Source organism: Phoca vitulina, unplaced genomic scaffold (genome assembly GCF_004348235.1).
Source record: "Phoca vitulina isolate PV1807 unplaced genomic scaffold, GSC_HSeal_1.0 scaffold28, whole genome shotgun sequence".
In the NCBI taxonomy this organism is placed as follows: domain Eukaryota; kingdom Metazoa; phylum Chordata; class Mammalia; order Carnivora; family Phocidae; genus Phoca; species Phoca vitulina.
In genome coordinates, this window is record NW_022589731.1 from 7,655,212 (window position 1) to 7,670,116 (window position 14,905).

General features: G+C 47.9%; 1 protein-coding gene across 2 annotated transcripts in view; it reads right to left on the bottom strand.

Annotated features, from left to right (window-relative positions):
* The window catches only part of XPNPEP1 (X-prolyl aminopeptidase 1), a 49,803-nt gene that overhangs the window by 4,357 nt on the left and 30,541 nt on the right, over window positions 1-14,905 (bottom strand). For both annotated transcript variants that reach the window (XM_032423267.1, XM_032423268.1), the window contains exons 9-19: window positions 13,524-13,605; window positions 11,803-12,013; window positions 10,151-10,240; window positions 9,517-9,567; window positions 8,102-8,160; window positions 7,887-7,964; window positions 5,948-6,019; window positions 4,344-4,404; window positions 2,812-2,881; window positions 1,758-1,931; window positions 937-1,013 (exon numbers count right to left, since the gene is read on the bottom strand). In XM_032423267.1, the coding sequence (XP_032279158.1) occupies window positions 937-1,013; window positions 1,758-1,931; window positions 2,812-2,881; window positions 4,344-4,404; window positions 5,948-6,019; window positions 7,887-7,964; window positions 8,102-8,160; window positions 9,517-9,567; window positions 10,151-10,240; window positions 11,803-12,013; window positions 13,524-13,605 (1,025 nt within the window). The remainder of the gene's footprint in view (window positions 1-936; window positions 1,014-1,757; window positions 1,932-2,811; window positions 2,882-4,343; window positions 4,405-5,947; window positions 6,020-7,886; window positions 7,965-8,101; window positions 8,161-9,516; window positions 9,568-10,150; window positions 10,241-11,802; window positions 12,014-13,523; window positions 13,606-14,905) is intronic.

The following is a 14,905-nucleotide window of genomic DNA, read 5'->3' on the forward strand; positions in this document are numbered from 1 at the left end:
GGCTAACGTCCACTGTGACGGAGAAGCAGTGGGGGCAGAGCATGGCGGTGTCTGGATGAGGGGCATCACTGGTTTTGGTTCTCAAGACTTGACCAGAGTGCAAGTCCCCAGCATCACTTTTATTTAACAGTTAACCACGTGTCCTGCCTCGACCAGCCAGTCCCATCCGGTGACAGATAGCAGGTGTATCCACGCTACAGAGTACGGACTGGCCAGGGCACCTGAGAGCATGCTGGGTCTCTGTTCCTGGAAAGGCCTCTGGGAGCGAGGTGAGAGGCCACTCTCAAGGTGACTTCGATGTGGAAGCAGAGAGCAGAGGCCCGCACGCTGAGGAAGCCACTTCCCTCCAACTGTTCGATTTCCACCGTCACCCACAGAAGAGCAATAAACGGGTCTTCTAGGTAAAGCCTAACACCTAAGCCCTCTAACCTCTTGGTAATAGTGATGGGGAGAAGGTGAAGTGCCTGTCTTCTAGAAGGCAACAGACCCGTCTCATCACCAGCCTGTGGGGCCTGACCTACCGTATAACTAAGGGTTCCTCAGCTTTACCCAATAAAAATCATTTGAGGCATTTGTTGAAAACACAGTTTCCAGGCCGTGGCCCCGGGTCTGGGAGGGGCCTTTAAACAAGCACCTCCCCGACCCCCAGCATCATGACAAGGAGATGCCTCTAGTAAACTCAGAGCCCCAGATCCCATCAGGCAGGGGCCTGCCTTGTGCCCCAGGAATCCCAGTTCTGGGTCCCAGTTCATTACGGATTTTCTTTCTGGCTTCTGCAGAGGAGACTGATTTCTAGGAGACTCCCTTATATCGGGGAGGAAGCTCCATTTTGGCCCCAGAATGGCACACTCTTGGCTCCAAAGACAAATACCTTCATCTTCCCTCATTAAAAAAAATAAGGAAAATTTAAAAATAAATAAACAGCCAATTACCTACCTTGGTCTTCACAGGAACCACCAGGACCACATTTTCAATGCGAATTCCAAAAGCCCCATCTTCATAATACCCTGGCTCTAAAAAAAAAAAAAAAAAAAAAAAAAAATCAAACCCAGAAATGAGAAGCAGCCCGTGATGAGCACGTACACGCAGAGCAGAAGTGCTTGCTCCCGGGATGACAGCCCCAGCCTGAAGGAGGAGGGGATACAAGCAAACAGCCCACTCAGTCCGGGGACAAGAGCCCAGAGATGCCGCCTCCTCCCACACGGCCACTTCCAACAGGTACTCGAGGAACAGAAAGAAAGGTTCTAAAGTCCCTGAAAACTGATGCCAGGGTGGGGAGTACAATAGCAGAGGATCCACCAAATAAGTCACGGTGCCCATTCATAAGACATAACGAAGCAGGCATCAAACTCTATGCACAGAGATCTGGTAATGACATGGGAAAAGTACATTAAGTAAGCAAGCTGAATACAAACAATACATCCAGTATAATCTGAATGAGGAGAACAAAAGATGTATGCGCATATAAAAGACCAAAAGCTAATACATCAAAACATGAAGCAATGTTTCCCCTGAGCGGCTGGATTATAAGTGATTTTCACTTTCTTCCACATGCTGTCCCACGGCCTCACCTTTTCTAAAATGAACACGTATCACTTTTATAATCATAAAAAGTTGTTGTTCTTGTTTAATTCAAGGTGACAAGAGGGGGAAATTATATCCAATTTACTTTAAGATAATCAAAAGATAAGCAACAACAGAGAGCCTTCAAACAGGCTCGAAGACCCATGCACACCCTGGATGTGAGCGACACTTACCATCAGTGACAATCATGCCTGCCTCCAAGGGCTCATCGGAGAACGTTTTATAACTGATGCCACAAGGGCCTTCGTGAACATTCAGAAAAGACCCAACACCGTGACCCGTTCCATGCAGGTAATCCAGGCCAGAATCCCATAAAGCTGAGCGGGCAAACGAGTCAAGAAGGTGTCCTGAAAGACACATAAAGAACCACTTGATGATATTTGTCCAGTACTTTTCAATTTGCAAAGCACTTTAGAGATTAGATTTATTATGTTTGGCTCCAGAACAGAAACCAGCATGTAAAAGTGACTGGAGGGTTCTGATTTCAAGCCAGCACAAGAAAGAACTAACAACGCGAGCTCCCGAGACGGCCGCGCCCCCGCCAGCCAGAGCTCAGTCTAAAGCGGGAGGACTGTGTCCAGGAAGCCAGTAAAGGGGCTGGACGCCTGCAGCACTAAGGGTGTGGCTGAGGCAGACTTTCCCTTCCCAGCTCTGGGACCCCGCAGCTTCAGAATTACAAAGATGAGACTCTAAGGAAACAGATGCCCAGGGGGATGAGTGCAGACCTAACCTAAGCAGATTCAAGGCCCAGGTCTTGTCAACTTCCCGTCCAATGCCCCATCCATCAGTCCTCGAGCAGACCGGCATGTATCTGAAGTCAGGTTCCCAGTAAAATAAATCCCGACAAGGGTCCCAAAAGGAGGCACAGGCCCCGCAAGGCAGGACAGACAGGAGGCTGCACCAACCAACTTCCACCTGGGCCCGGAGGCCTTCATGCGCTGGCCGCCCTCTCCTGGGAGCCACCTGCCTGTGTCATCTGACACCCCAGGTGGTCAGGAGAGAGGTCCACCGCTGACGTTAAGCCCAAACCGAAGCCTGGCTCCCTGGGAAGCCCGCCGAGCTCAGTCAGTGGGTCTAGGAGACTCACTCCACACAGCACTTGCCCTGGCTGGGCCTGAAGGGGCCAGGGCTGACAGGAAACAAAGGACATGTTCTTCCGCTCAGACTTAGACATGTCTGGTGCCTGAACAAGGAAAAGCCTGCCAGATGACAGAAGGACCCACCTACCTTTAGTTCCAGTCGGGAAAACGGCTGCACTCACAGCTATGTGGCCCTTGAGGACATATGTGAAGCATTCCTGCCAAAGAAAACCCAGGGGCATGTTGCAGAACGAGGACAGATGCTTCAGTCCTGGAGTTTCCTGGCAGCTCAGAAAACCCTGCCTCTAAAGGTTTTTAGGAATACCATAGAGAAAATCAGAGTAAAAAGAAAAAACTCTGGTGGAAAAACAAAAAGCTTGGCCATGGGACCAATTTTCTAGAAAATCTTGAAATTAAATTTAGTTAAAAGGAACTGTCAGAGAGATGACCCCACAGGCCCTCCCCTTGTAATGAACATTCTGACACACTCTGGCTGAGCCTGAGAAAGACGAGCAGAAGTCATAAAACTACCGATGACGCGAGCTGACATTTACCGAGCTACTCCTCTGTGCCGGGCATGGTACTAAGCACTGAGCACTTCATCCCACACTGGTGCTGGAGATGCTGTTGTCATCCTCACTTGGCAGAGAGATGAACCAGCCTGCCAGGTGGTGTAGTTCGTAAGTGGTGGCATCTGGCCTTGAAGCCAGGAGTCCAGGATCAACATCTGTCCCCTACCCATGTTAGACTCAGGGGTGATCCCTACTGCCCGGGTAAGAAAAGTGACGCTTGGAGGGTTAGTGGCCAGTAAGGTGCAGAGCCAGCACTGAACCCACACTCTTCCGTCTGGCCTGGAGCTCTTTATCCAGCACAGAAAGGAGTCACACCAAAGGTACGTGGAGCCGAGGTCAGATTCTTTAAGGTGCTCGTGCCTACAAACAGGGCAGGTGCAGGACTAAAACTATGAAATCTGTTCTGCTGCACTGCGTAAAACTCTCTTCCTGTAGGAGCTCCTAGAAAAACAGATTCACTCAGGGACTCAAGCAACATCTGCTGGGTAGTGACTGATCCAGGAACTTGCAAGGGTCCTGGAACCGCTATAACCAGCCTTGGAGGCAGGTACTCATATCCCCATTTTTATGGACGTGTCTAAGTGCTTTACTCCAGGCCACAGAGCCAGCAAACAGCAGAGAAGACCTGAAATCCAGTGTCCAGACTCCTACCTCACCGTAATCTCCTCCTCTCCATGCCAGGCAGACCAGAAACTGAGCAGTGTATACCATTTTAGAGGCTTCCTGAGCTAAGCCTATAAATGGAAATGCTGAACTTGAAAGAAGAAGGGGGGGTGGCTTTCAGAATCAAATCTAGACGCTGTTCGTAAAAAGTATACATTTCACTACCCTACTCCCATCCCCAAAGAGATTTCCTGATTCAAGAGAATACTGACGCTGTTTAAACTTGAATCTGAGTTACTCTGACCTTAGCAGACAGAATGCTTTTAAAATTTCTCCAGTAATTAATTAAATGGACATCATAAAGCAGAGAAGCCTGACTCCACAGTAATGAGCTATTTTACTATCCCACATATAAATTTTCTTTCATTGTACAATTCCTTTTCCTAAGAGCAATGCTGTTGTTAAGAAAGCAGAGAGGGCTCTCCAGTTTCCTGCCCCACCTTACCTTCTCATAGGCTGTAGGGGTCCCAAAATGCATGGTCCGTGTCACATCTGTCGTTCCATCCCTTTCCAAAAGAAAGGACAAATTAGTTTTCACTCAAAATAAGCTTTGGCTCAGGCTGCCTAGGTGGTGCAGTTAGGCATGTGAACATTGGTTTTGAATCAGGTCGTGATCTCGGGGTTGTGAGATCAAGCCCCATGTTGGGCTCGGCACTCAGCAAGGAATCTGCTTGAGATTCTCTCTCCCTCTCCCTCTGACCCTCCTGCTCGTGCTCTCTCTAAAATAAATAAATCTTTTTCTAAATAAATAAATAAAATGAAACGAAGTATGAAAGCAAGGATGGCCTGAGGTAGTGAGAGTGGACTCAGTCAGGCCCTGATACACACACACTCTTGGTCTACAGTGTGAGGACTGTTTCATGGGTGACACTACACGGGGTTATAAACGAGAAGGAGGAGGACAAAGGAAATAGGAGCAAGTAGGAGCCTGATTCTATCAAAAGAGGGCCAACCTCTAATTCTTCCCATCAGGACAGCAAAGGACTGGACCCTACAATTACCCAAAGACATCTCTTAGAATGCACTAATCCACACCCCTGACATAGAAAGGGTAACTTCTGGAATCTTGCTAAAATTTAGACGTGAACCAAAATTTACACCAGAACCCAAACGATCTCAACACCCTGAGCTCTAAGCTGTTATTATGAATACCGACCCATGTGTCCCGAGGCTAGGCTGTGATTTCCATCTATGTGGTGGAGCCCGCTTAATAATCAGGCTCTCCAGGGGCACCCGGGTGGCTCAGTCGGTTAAACAACTGACTTGGTTTTGGCTCAGGTCATGATCTCAGGGTGGTGGGATGGAGCCCTGCGTCAGGCTCTGCGCTCAGCGCGGAGTCTGCTTGAGATTCTTTCCCTCTTTCTCCCCCTCTGCCCTTCCCCCTGCTCTCGCTCTCTCTCTCCCTAAAATAAAATAAAATCTTTAAAAATAAAAAAATAATCAGGCTCTCCATCAGCCACAGTCCCAACTGCAATGGGAACGGAGCATTAAAACTGCTCGTGCTATCTTCATGCAGACAACACCTATTCCAGCACCTTCTCGTGGGTTCCACATTGGGACCCAGCCAAATCTTGGGTTCTCCTCTGAGAAACATCCTAGAGGATGAATAGGACAGGAGTGAGACATGAAGATGGAAATTCAGAAATTCAGGGGCAACCCCAGTTTCTCATTTACTCATTTAAAGTTAATCCCTCACTTCCCAAGGCGATGAGGGCGCTACGAGTCCAGAGAACTAGCAGGCTGTTTATGAACTAGGGCAGAAGGCTTTCCAACGGTTTTGAAAGCTTGCTTTCAGTTATTTATTTAGTATTTAACAACTTCCGGCCAAGAACTAAACATTTCTATCAAACGGTCTTTTGTGGGAAGAGTCACCACTGGACAACTTCAAGCAGGGGTGAAAAAAAGGACAAGACATGAGAAGGATTCCATTAGGGGCTGGTGCACAGTGAGATTCCCATCTGGGCACCCTCCGCTGGAGCCTGGCTTGCCCCCTATTCAACTTTTTTGACCCGACACCATCCCGTTCTATGGCAGCCCTAGTTCACTTACTTGTATTGGGCTCCCGAGTCAATCAGGTACACTTCATCTAGCGACAATGTCCTATTCGTCTCAGGGACCGGCCTAAGAAAGTTAATTAAAATTTAATTATTCCACAAATGTACTTGCTGAATCTGGGAGGAGACATATGAGAGTTCCTTATACTATTCTTACAATTTACATAGGTCTGAAAATATATCAAAATTTAAAGTTACCCACTAAATTGATTATTCCAAATAATTTAATCTTCTAGAACTACTCAAAGACCCAGTCAACCTATCTCCCCAACTGGATAAAGAGCTCAAGAGAAGGAAGAATAACATATTTCCTCATATCTATCTCCATTTGTGTCTGGAACAAAACAGGTTAATGAAATAGTTGTAAAAGCTACAAAAACAATCATCATCAGATGCGAGAGGACCAAGCTAGAGTCTTGAGAACTGGGAATACAGCAGCCAGGAGGCACCTGTCTCTGGATGTGGGGTCCCAGGCCCCATGTGCTTCCCAGACCAAGAGACAGACAGGAGGTAAATGTCTCAATTTGGGAGAAAAAGTAAAGGGGTTTTTATTAGGAAAAGGAGTGAATCACAATGTTCTTATGCCATAGCACTTTTTTTTAATGAACATGAAGTATTTTAAAAAAGTGATCTGATTCCCCCATGCCATTTCCAGACAGTACCACTGCACTGGAAAATGCTAGAAGGAGTAAGGGCATTCCAAGTCTCTATCCTGCAGCTGAGAAAGGGACTCGTTCATTTCCAGGCGCCACCCCCTCTCTTCAGCACGAAGGGCATCAGCGGTCACTCCAGCCAAATGACTGGAACCAGCTCCAGGCCCTGCTTCTCAACAGGCTTCCAACAGCCCACAGCGAAAAAATGCCAAAGCAGAAGCAGACTTCTCCCACCTTGATCTGAAATTTTTTAATGTGTTAATTACATGCAAAATTCTAGGATAGTATCCAGCCAAGAAATTCACCACCTGAATTAAACATAAGACAAAAACTGAAAGTCCTTTTTATATTTTAATTTTAGAACAGAAGCATTAATAGGAGAGAACTGCACAATCACATCCGTGACTGTCTCCCACACACAGGTTCAAAATGTGCCCCAAGACTAAAAGCTCTAAAAGCAATTATTAAGAGTGTGCGGGGAGGGGGGACCCCTGCCTGTGTACAGCACAGTGAGAAAGACCAAGTGTCCCTCCACTGATTGTGTACATCATACACACAGAGCAAAGAACTCAAAATGCCCGACACTAGGCAAAACCATTCGCCTGGGCAAATCTGAAGCTGGCGTCCAATGAGCAAGCCACATTCCACTTCCCACCGTCTCCACAGGCAGATCAATCCTAAACTTATCAGTGCCCATCCCGTCTCACAGCACAGGGAATGCTCCACTCTGTGAGTCCACAGGCTCTTGGAGTCATCTGCTGAAATCCCCCACAGGCTGGGCACCCAGCTTTAAGCCCACAGGGAGGGAAGAAAGGGTGCTGATTACCTCCCTCACCACAACAGGATGCTCAACAACCTAGTGCTAAGTTTTTCAGTATGGGGGTGATGGAGCTCACAAGATGTTTGGACTCATGCATCAAGAAGGCTGCCATTATCAGGAAAGACAAACACTAAAATATTCTGATCACCATGATCAAGAGCTATGAATACACCTCCTGTTGCCTCGGAAAGGAAAGAGGGGGACAATCCGTTTGACTACCTCATGGAGAAGGTCAACACCATACACCTGAGCCTAAGAAGAGGCTCCCAAAAGGCAGAGACTTGGAGATTTAGAGGAAACGAGAGAAAGCAAGTCCTCGTTTCCCATCTAAGAACAGTCTCAACAGACACAGGGAGGTGGGCACTGGGGCCCCTGGTAAACTAGTGTTGTCTTCCCCCCCACCCCGGGCTCCTGCAGAAGCAGCAGCAAAGCCAGGCAGCAAGCTCCTCCGCATGCCTTACGCGTAGTGAATGATGGCGCCATTGGGTCCCGTACTAGAGATCGTTGGGAAGCTCAGGTCCACAAAGTCAGCCTGCTGCCTAGAACAGAAAGACACGGAGAGCAGAGCGGCGTGAAGGATTTTATTGTGCCAAGAACAGGGGCCCTCTCAGCCTCATTTAACTCGCCAAAGAAATGCCCACAAGGTTCAGGCCCCCCCACACACACGGATCCTCACCTGCGAAATTCCTCGGCTTTGTCAGCAGCTGAGATCTCTGACACGCCACCTTTGGGCACCTACAAGGGAGTTGCTTATAAATCATGTGGGGTGATAAATTCATGTGCTTCATACAAGTTAAAGGGGATGCAGTAAAAGCTTATTTTTTCCTCACTTCCCATGTCCCAACTATCCCACCTCCAGGACACAGCCGATGTCTCATCTTTAACCAGGAGGGAATTTCCAAAGACTCTCATCAGAGCTATCTAAAGTAGAAGGATTTCTATCCTTTCAATTTTCCACTCAACTATTTGTCTCAGTGTTATATCCTAAAGCCTCCCCCAAACTTAATCCAGCTAAGTTTAAAAATTCAAAAGCATCTCCTGCTAGGATATCATCCTAAGAAAGTCATCCTGAATAAATAAAAAAGACCAATGCAAAGATATTATTACAGGTTGACTGATAATAGCAAAAAAAAAATTAAAAATGATCTAAACACTTGAAAATAGGAGGAATGGCAAATTGGTCTAAGCACCAAACGCAATCTCTCTGCTTGGATCCCTTTTTTTTGTTTATTTTTTTTTTAATGCAAGTAGAGCTGACACACGATGCTATGTTAGTTACAGGTGTACAAAACAGTGATTCAGCATCTCTGTGTTACGCTGTGCTCACCAGAAGTGTAGCTACCATCTGTCACCACACAACGCTTTCACAATTTGGATTCTTTTTTAAAGGCCTCAAAGCACATGGAGAAGGCTCACACTATGGTACTAAGTGAATAAAATAAAATACAAAACCATATCTATACACTGAGAGACATGTAAAAATGATTTACATAGAAGAACAACAGCCAGAGGGAAATAAACTAGTTACATAGGTGGGAGTAAGCGTGATATTCTTTTTCCACTTTAAGCTACTTTTAAAGAGTTGTTTATAGAATATTTAAAGGGAACATGAGATTGTTTAATAACAGCACAAAGAAATCCCCTGCTGTCAACCGTAAGGAATGAAAAGGCAAGAAACTAATGGCCAAGAATCAATTTACTATCAAAAGTTTTACATCTTAAACTGAAGTCCAAAATGTACACAAAGATCTTTTTCTCTTAATACAGTCAGCTTGCCGATAATATTATTGTGAACCACTTTTCCTTACAACGAAATTCCACTTAGTTAATAAGACAATGCCTTGACCCAAAAAGGATCCTCTCAGTTAAGGAAATTCTTCCTTCATCTGTGTTACTATTTTCTACAATTAAAAAAATTTCTAAATACACACCAAATTTCCAGAAAGAACCACCAAGAGAAGAGTCCTAAAATTAGATCAAGACCTTGGACCTCATGGTCTCCAGAGCACGGAAGGGGCCACGGTTAGAATCACATGTTGACAGTTTCTGAATAACCGAAATCCACGTGTTAAACAAAGACTAAGAACCAACCTCTTTCTCCAGCCAGTTAAAGAGTTCACAGAGGGCAACAGCATCTTTAATCTGTGCAAACAACGGAGACATTTTTTAAAAAGTTATTACTGAAAATCAGCTGGGCAAATTCAGAGCCCAGCCCCAACATGGGACTGGGACGGCTGGAGCCGCGGGGCACGACCACCGGCAATCAGGGCTCCCCACGCAGGCACGCCCTGTAAACACGTCTGCAGCAGTCCCCACCAGCAGGGACAGGGCTCCTCGGCTGTTGAGGAGCTCAGGCACAACCAGGAAAGGGCCTACCGGAGAGCAGGGGCAAATCCCTCAGCGGGTTCACTCCCGCCCTCCAGAAGCAGGAAGGCAAGCCGCTGGCAAAAGCCATCTGTGGGCCTCACATCTGTCCAGACCCACTGCTGGCCTTGAAACATACTCTGGGCCATTTAAGAAGCATCATCATCATCACCTTTTTTGGGGGGGTATGCTATACTTCGTAAAGATCTAGCCTATTGAGTATTCTATTTCATGCTCTCATTAACGCTGAAAGGCTCAAAGAATTTCCCATCTTGTGCCAGGCTCAAAGCCACCCAGCACGCGAGGGCCTGGGCCTTCCGACCACCATACACCCCTCCTCTGCACAGGCTGCTTGACTCACGTGAGCTCGCCTCATGCCTTCTGATTCGGCAGAATTCTTCACAGCTTTGGCGATGCAGATGGGGGTGTAAGGCATACAGCATCGACGATCCTAGGGGCAAAAGGGGTACTATGGGAAATCGAGCCTGGCTCCACACACCCAAGACCAAGGCAATCACCTCTTCACCGGGCACATCGCACTTAGGACAAATCATCTAAAGAGCTCCCTCTCAGGACCCCCAGCTGTGCCTTTTGGTTGATGACTCTGAGCATGACGAGAGGGGCTGGGGCTCTTCCAGAAAGATAGAGTACGTCAAACAAGGTGTTTCTCTTCTCCCCCCCACGTCCTCAGCTCTTTGACACTGCTGGCCACCAGCCGTCAGGAAGGTACTGCTTTTCAAGCCTCCATGGTCATGGTCAGAGTTCACTAACGATCAAAGCCTGACCGAAATAACCCCTTCCTTGCCGCACAAAGGAGGCTTTTTCCCATAGTCTGGGGACACACATGACCGATGAGGGAAGGGCTCCCACTCCTTCCTCCATCTTGCTCAGGAATCACACATCACGTACTCTTCATGGTCTGATCATAAAGGGCTAAGGAAGACCCTTCCCGATTTAAGAACAAGTTAGAACCCCACCCTGCATTACGAGAGGGGGATTCAGGATGACCCTGCACTTGCACAGAGCTTGTCGAAAGGTACTCATTCTCTCCACTCTCCTATTCCCTCGCTCTCACATGCATATCCCTCACGAAACTGAGAAGGCAGGCATGATCCCCTAACTCAGGTCAAGGAAGCAAATCTCTGAGTAACTGAGGGTCACGCAGCATGAGAGTGGAAGGGCCAGTGGGCCAGGCCTAGGCTCTTCCCAGGACGGAGAAGAGAGGATACCCCTGGGCTTGGATATCCCCTTGGCAGCCAGAGGCCCAGGGCAGGACAGTCGAAAAGGCTACATCCAAGGTGGCTTGGATTCCAGTCCTGCCCTGAGCCCTAGTTAAAATGAGGAGACAGGTGTCCACTGCTTAGCACCACCCAGCAGGGGCTCAGGAAAGGGCAAGGCTATCACTGTCATTTGACCCCCGACAAGTCCCCAACTTCCCAAGCCCCTCTGGGCCTCCAGTCTCCTCAGCTGTAAAATGTGGTGGGGAGGGGGCACGCGAAGTGTTTCCCAGACTTCAGGCACTCTCCTACCACCTACGCAGCTCGTACCCTGGCTGCCTACCCTCTCGACCTCTATTTACTTAATACTTTTCTTTAGACCATCTTTAGATCAACTTAGTCTGTTAAACCCTGTCTCAAGAAATAATTTTTATAACCTCATGGTCTCAAATGCTAGAAATGTGTTTTCTAGTATAGACTAAATTGCTTTTAAAACAGAAAACATTTAAATAAACCTAAGTTTGCATGTATACCACCTAAAATCAACTCTCATGCCACACTCTGGAAAACACAGAGGACTCCATGAGTTCTAAGGGCCCTCAGACTCTGAATATGGCTCCAGCCCAAAGGGCTCTTCTAGGGAGGGGGCATCTCTGATCTGACAGCTAGTCCCAGAGATCTTCCAGAACAGCCTCTGTTTCAAAGACAAAGCTGCAGGATGCTGGAACTGGGAAGGGGCTGGCAGTTGGAATGTGGCAGGCTTTGAATGGGCATGGGCCTCAGCAGGGCTACCAACCTTGGGGATGGCCTCGCTCACAGCATAGCTGGCTTTGTCGCTGACCCACACCTTCTCCCTTGGAGACAGATTGGCACAAAGAGCCTTGAGCTCGCTCAGGATGGATCTGTAGGGAAGCACCTGGATCCTGTATTCTGCTTCCAGGCCCAAGTCAAAAAGCAGGTGCTCCTTCACACTGGGGGCATCTATGCGGTCACCATCAATGAAGAGCCTGCAGAGGGGCGAGAGGTAAGGTGACAGAGAAAGGAGAGCATGTGAGCGAGCGCTGGGGGAACACGGACCCACAGATACACAACCAGCTCCATCTTCTAGCCATCAAAACCAAGCAGCTTCTCCTTCCTCCCCATGCCTTTCCCAAATCCTGCTCTCCAACTTGTGTCCCTATCCCTGTATATGTTATCACCGTCCACCTCATTCCCCCAGCCAGGACCTGGGCACTGTCCCTGATGTCCTTCCTTCCCTCCACTAAGATCTCTGGACCTACAGTCTAAACCCCCATCAAAGCTGTCCAGCTTTGCCTCCAGCCCTCCCCAGTCGGGCTGCACCAACTCTCCACCGGATTAGTGCCACGGCCTCCTAGCTGGTCTCCCTGCACCCAGTCCTGCCCCCAGCCATCCCATTTGCACAGCCACAGTATTCTTTATGACTTGCCAACCTGATCCTGTGGTTCCTTGTGAAAAATCCATTCAATAGCTCCCCCGTGTCCTCAGAATAAAGGTCCGAGCTCCCAGACTTGGCTCACAGGCCTTCCTTTACGTGGCCCCTGCTCACGCTCCGGCCTCACACTCCACGTTCCAACTGCACTGAACCACTCCAGGCCCTCTGCAGGCACTGTGCTCTCTCCTGCCCAGAGCCACCGCCAATGCTGTTCCCTCTGCTCAGATCACCATTCCCTTTGCTCCCCATTCACCCAGCCAACTCACATGTGCCCTTGATCTCTGCTTCAATATAACTTGTCAGTCTCTTCGGAACACCCCCCGCCAGTGTGGGCTAGGCCCCTCCGATAATACCCGTACCCATCCCACTGTCAAGTCAGTGCCCACTTACATGCCTGAATCCCCTGAAGAGACACTCATCTCCCCAACTCTAGCCCAGGACCCTGCCTGCCTCATTCGTCCTGGCACCCAATAGAGACCCTAGCCACTTAATAAACGTTATCAGAATAAAGAGAGCCATCCAAATCAAAGAGCAACCACAGGAAGGCCACAGCAATTCTTTAACAGATAGACAGTTCGACAAAGCACAACTGAGGGGGTTTTCCTGTGTCATTTCTGACCTTCGAAATGCCTGGGTTTATGTGAATTGTGGACCCAGGACTGAATAATGGAGCCTGTATATCGCTTTGCACGGGCTGCTACAAAACAAAATCAAACGTGGCCTGACCAAGACCTTGCAGCAGAAATTTTGTGAACTAACCTCATTCTGGTATTTGTTCTGATGTTCCTGCCTACTTATTTTTTTTAATCTCCTAGTACTAGAGATACTTCCATAGATTTCAAGTCATTTGGGAATTAAGAGAGAGGCAGGATGTAAAAAATACCTAGTGTTTAGGAAGACCAGAGGGAAAGGAAGAGAGAGGCAGCAAAGGGGAAAGGCAGAAGAAAAGCAGCACACCAGGAGGACCTCAGGCAGTGATGGGGTTGACCAGCAAGGAAGGGGAGACAGGCCATCTGAGGAGCTTCGAGGAAGGAAGGACTTTCCGGTGTGGGGCAAACACTCACATGATCGTCTCCAATCCTATGATTGCATAGGAGAAAAACACCGGATTGTGCTCCACATCTGACCCTCGGAGATTGAACAGCCCTTAAAAAAAAAAAAAAAAAAAAAAGACCCTGTCACCTGCCTGACTTGAGATTTTAACAGGTAGATTAGAGGGGGAGGGAAGCACTCTGGCATCCGTGGAAGGCTTCCATGGAAGGATTCGGCGGCATCTCTCAGAAAAGCAGGAAACCTGACTTCCTGGTTCCCCCACTGAGCTGCAGTTGCTCATGTCCACCAAATGATGGCACCAGAACTGTTTCTCAAGCTGCCACATCACTGTCCCGGGAACAGAGTGGAGGTTAGGCAAAAACTTGAGAATTACCCTCCAAACAAAGAGTTGAAACGGTCCACCCGGTGGTGACCTGCCGGGCCTGGCCTTGCCGCGGGGAAAACCTCTGGCACTCCCAAGTGAAGGGAAAAGAGCCAAGCGCCCTCTCCCTTCTGAAGCAAACGACTAGGGCAGAAAAACTGAGACCCACCCACGATGAGGGAACCCAAATAAGGCCCTCTGGCTAAGAGTCAAGGAGCCCCATGGAGGCGGAGCTTCCAACACAGGAACAAAAGCAGTGAGTCAGCAGGGCTTAGGCCCATGAATGAAACCCAAATCCGAGCCCACCCAAGGGCAGGCCGTGGTACCGAACCAGGGTGGGGGACCCGCCTACAGCCAGTGTCAAGGGGGGTTTGGGGAGGTCACTGCATGTTTAAAAAACTACGGGGGCCAGCAGAAAGCACAGCCTGATGCTTGCTCTCCTGAAGAACACAGTATAAAAAAGACCCTGGTGAGAAAAGTACTGCTTCCATTTTAGAATAATGGCTTCTCACAGTAAAGCAATGCAACTTCTTTTACCTATCAGACTAGCACTTTTTAAAAACGACAGTACCTGGGACTGGGAAGGTGTGGCAGGACAGGCATATTCATATCCACCGTAAACATTTCTGGCAGGTAAATGGCAAGATGGGTCCAAAGCACTACCACGCACACACCCTCTAATACCGTAATACCACCCCTAAAAGCCAGCCACAAACAGAAGAAAATCATCGGAAACCAAGACACAGATTTTGATGCACTAAGATTTTGATGGTAGCATCATAATAAGATCATGGGAAAATCAGAAATAACTCAATGGTCATCCTTAGGGTAATGGTTAAATAAATTATGGTATAACCAGATGATAGGATATTTATATTAACTTAAATTATGATTATATATGCTTAGAGTACGCTGATACATTGGAAAAATCAAGCTATAAAATCTATATACGCACAGAATATTAACAGTGACTATCTCTGGGTAACAAAATTATAGGTGATTTTTTTCTTCTTTTTACTTCCTCTACATTTT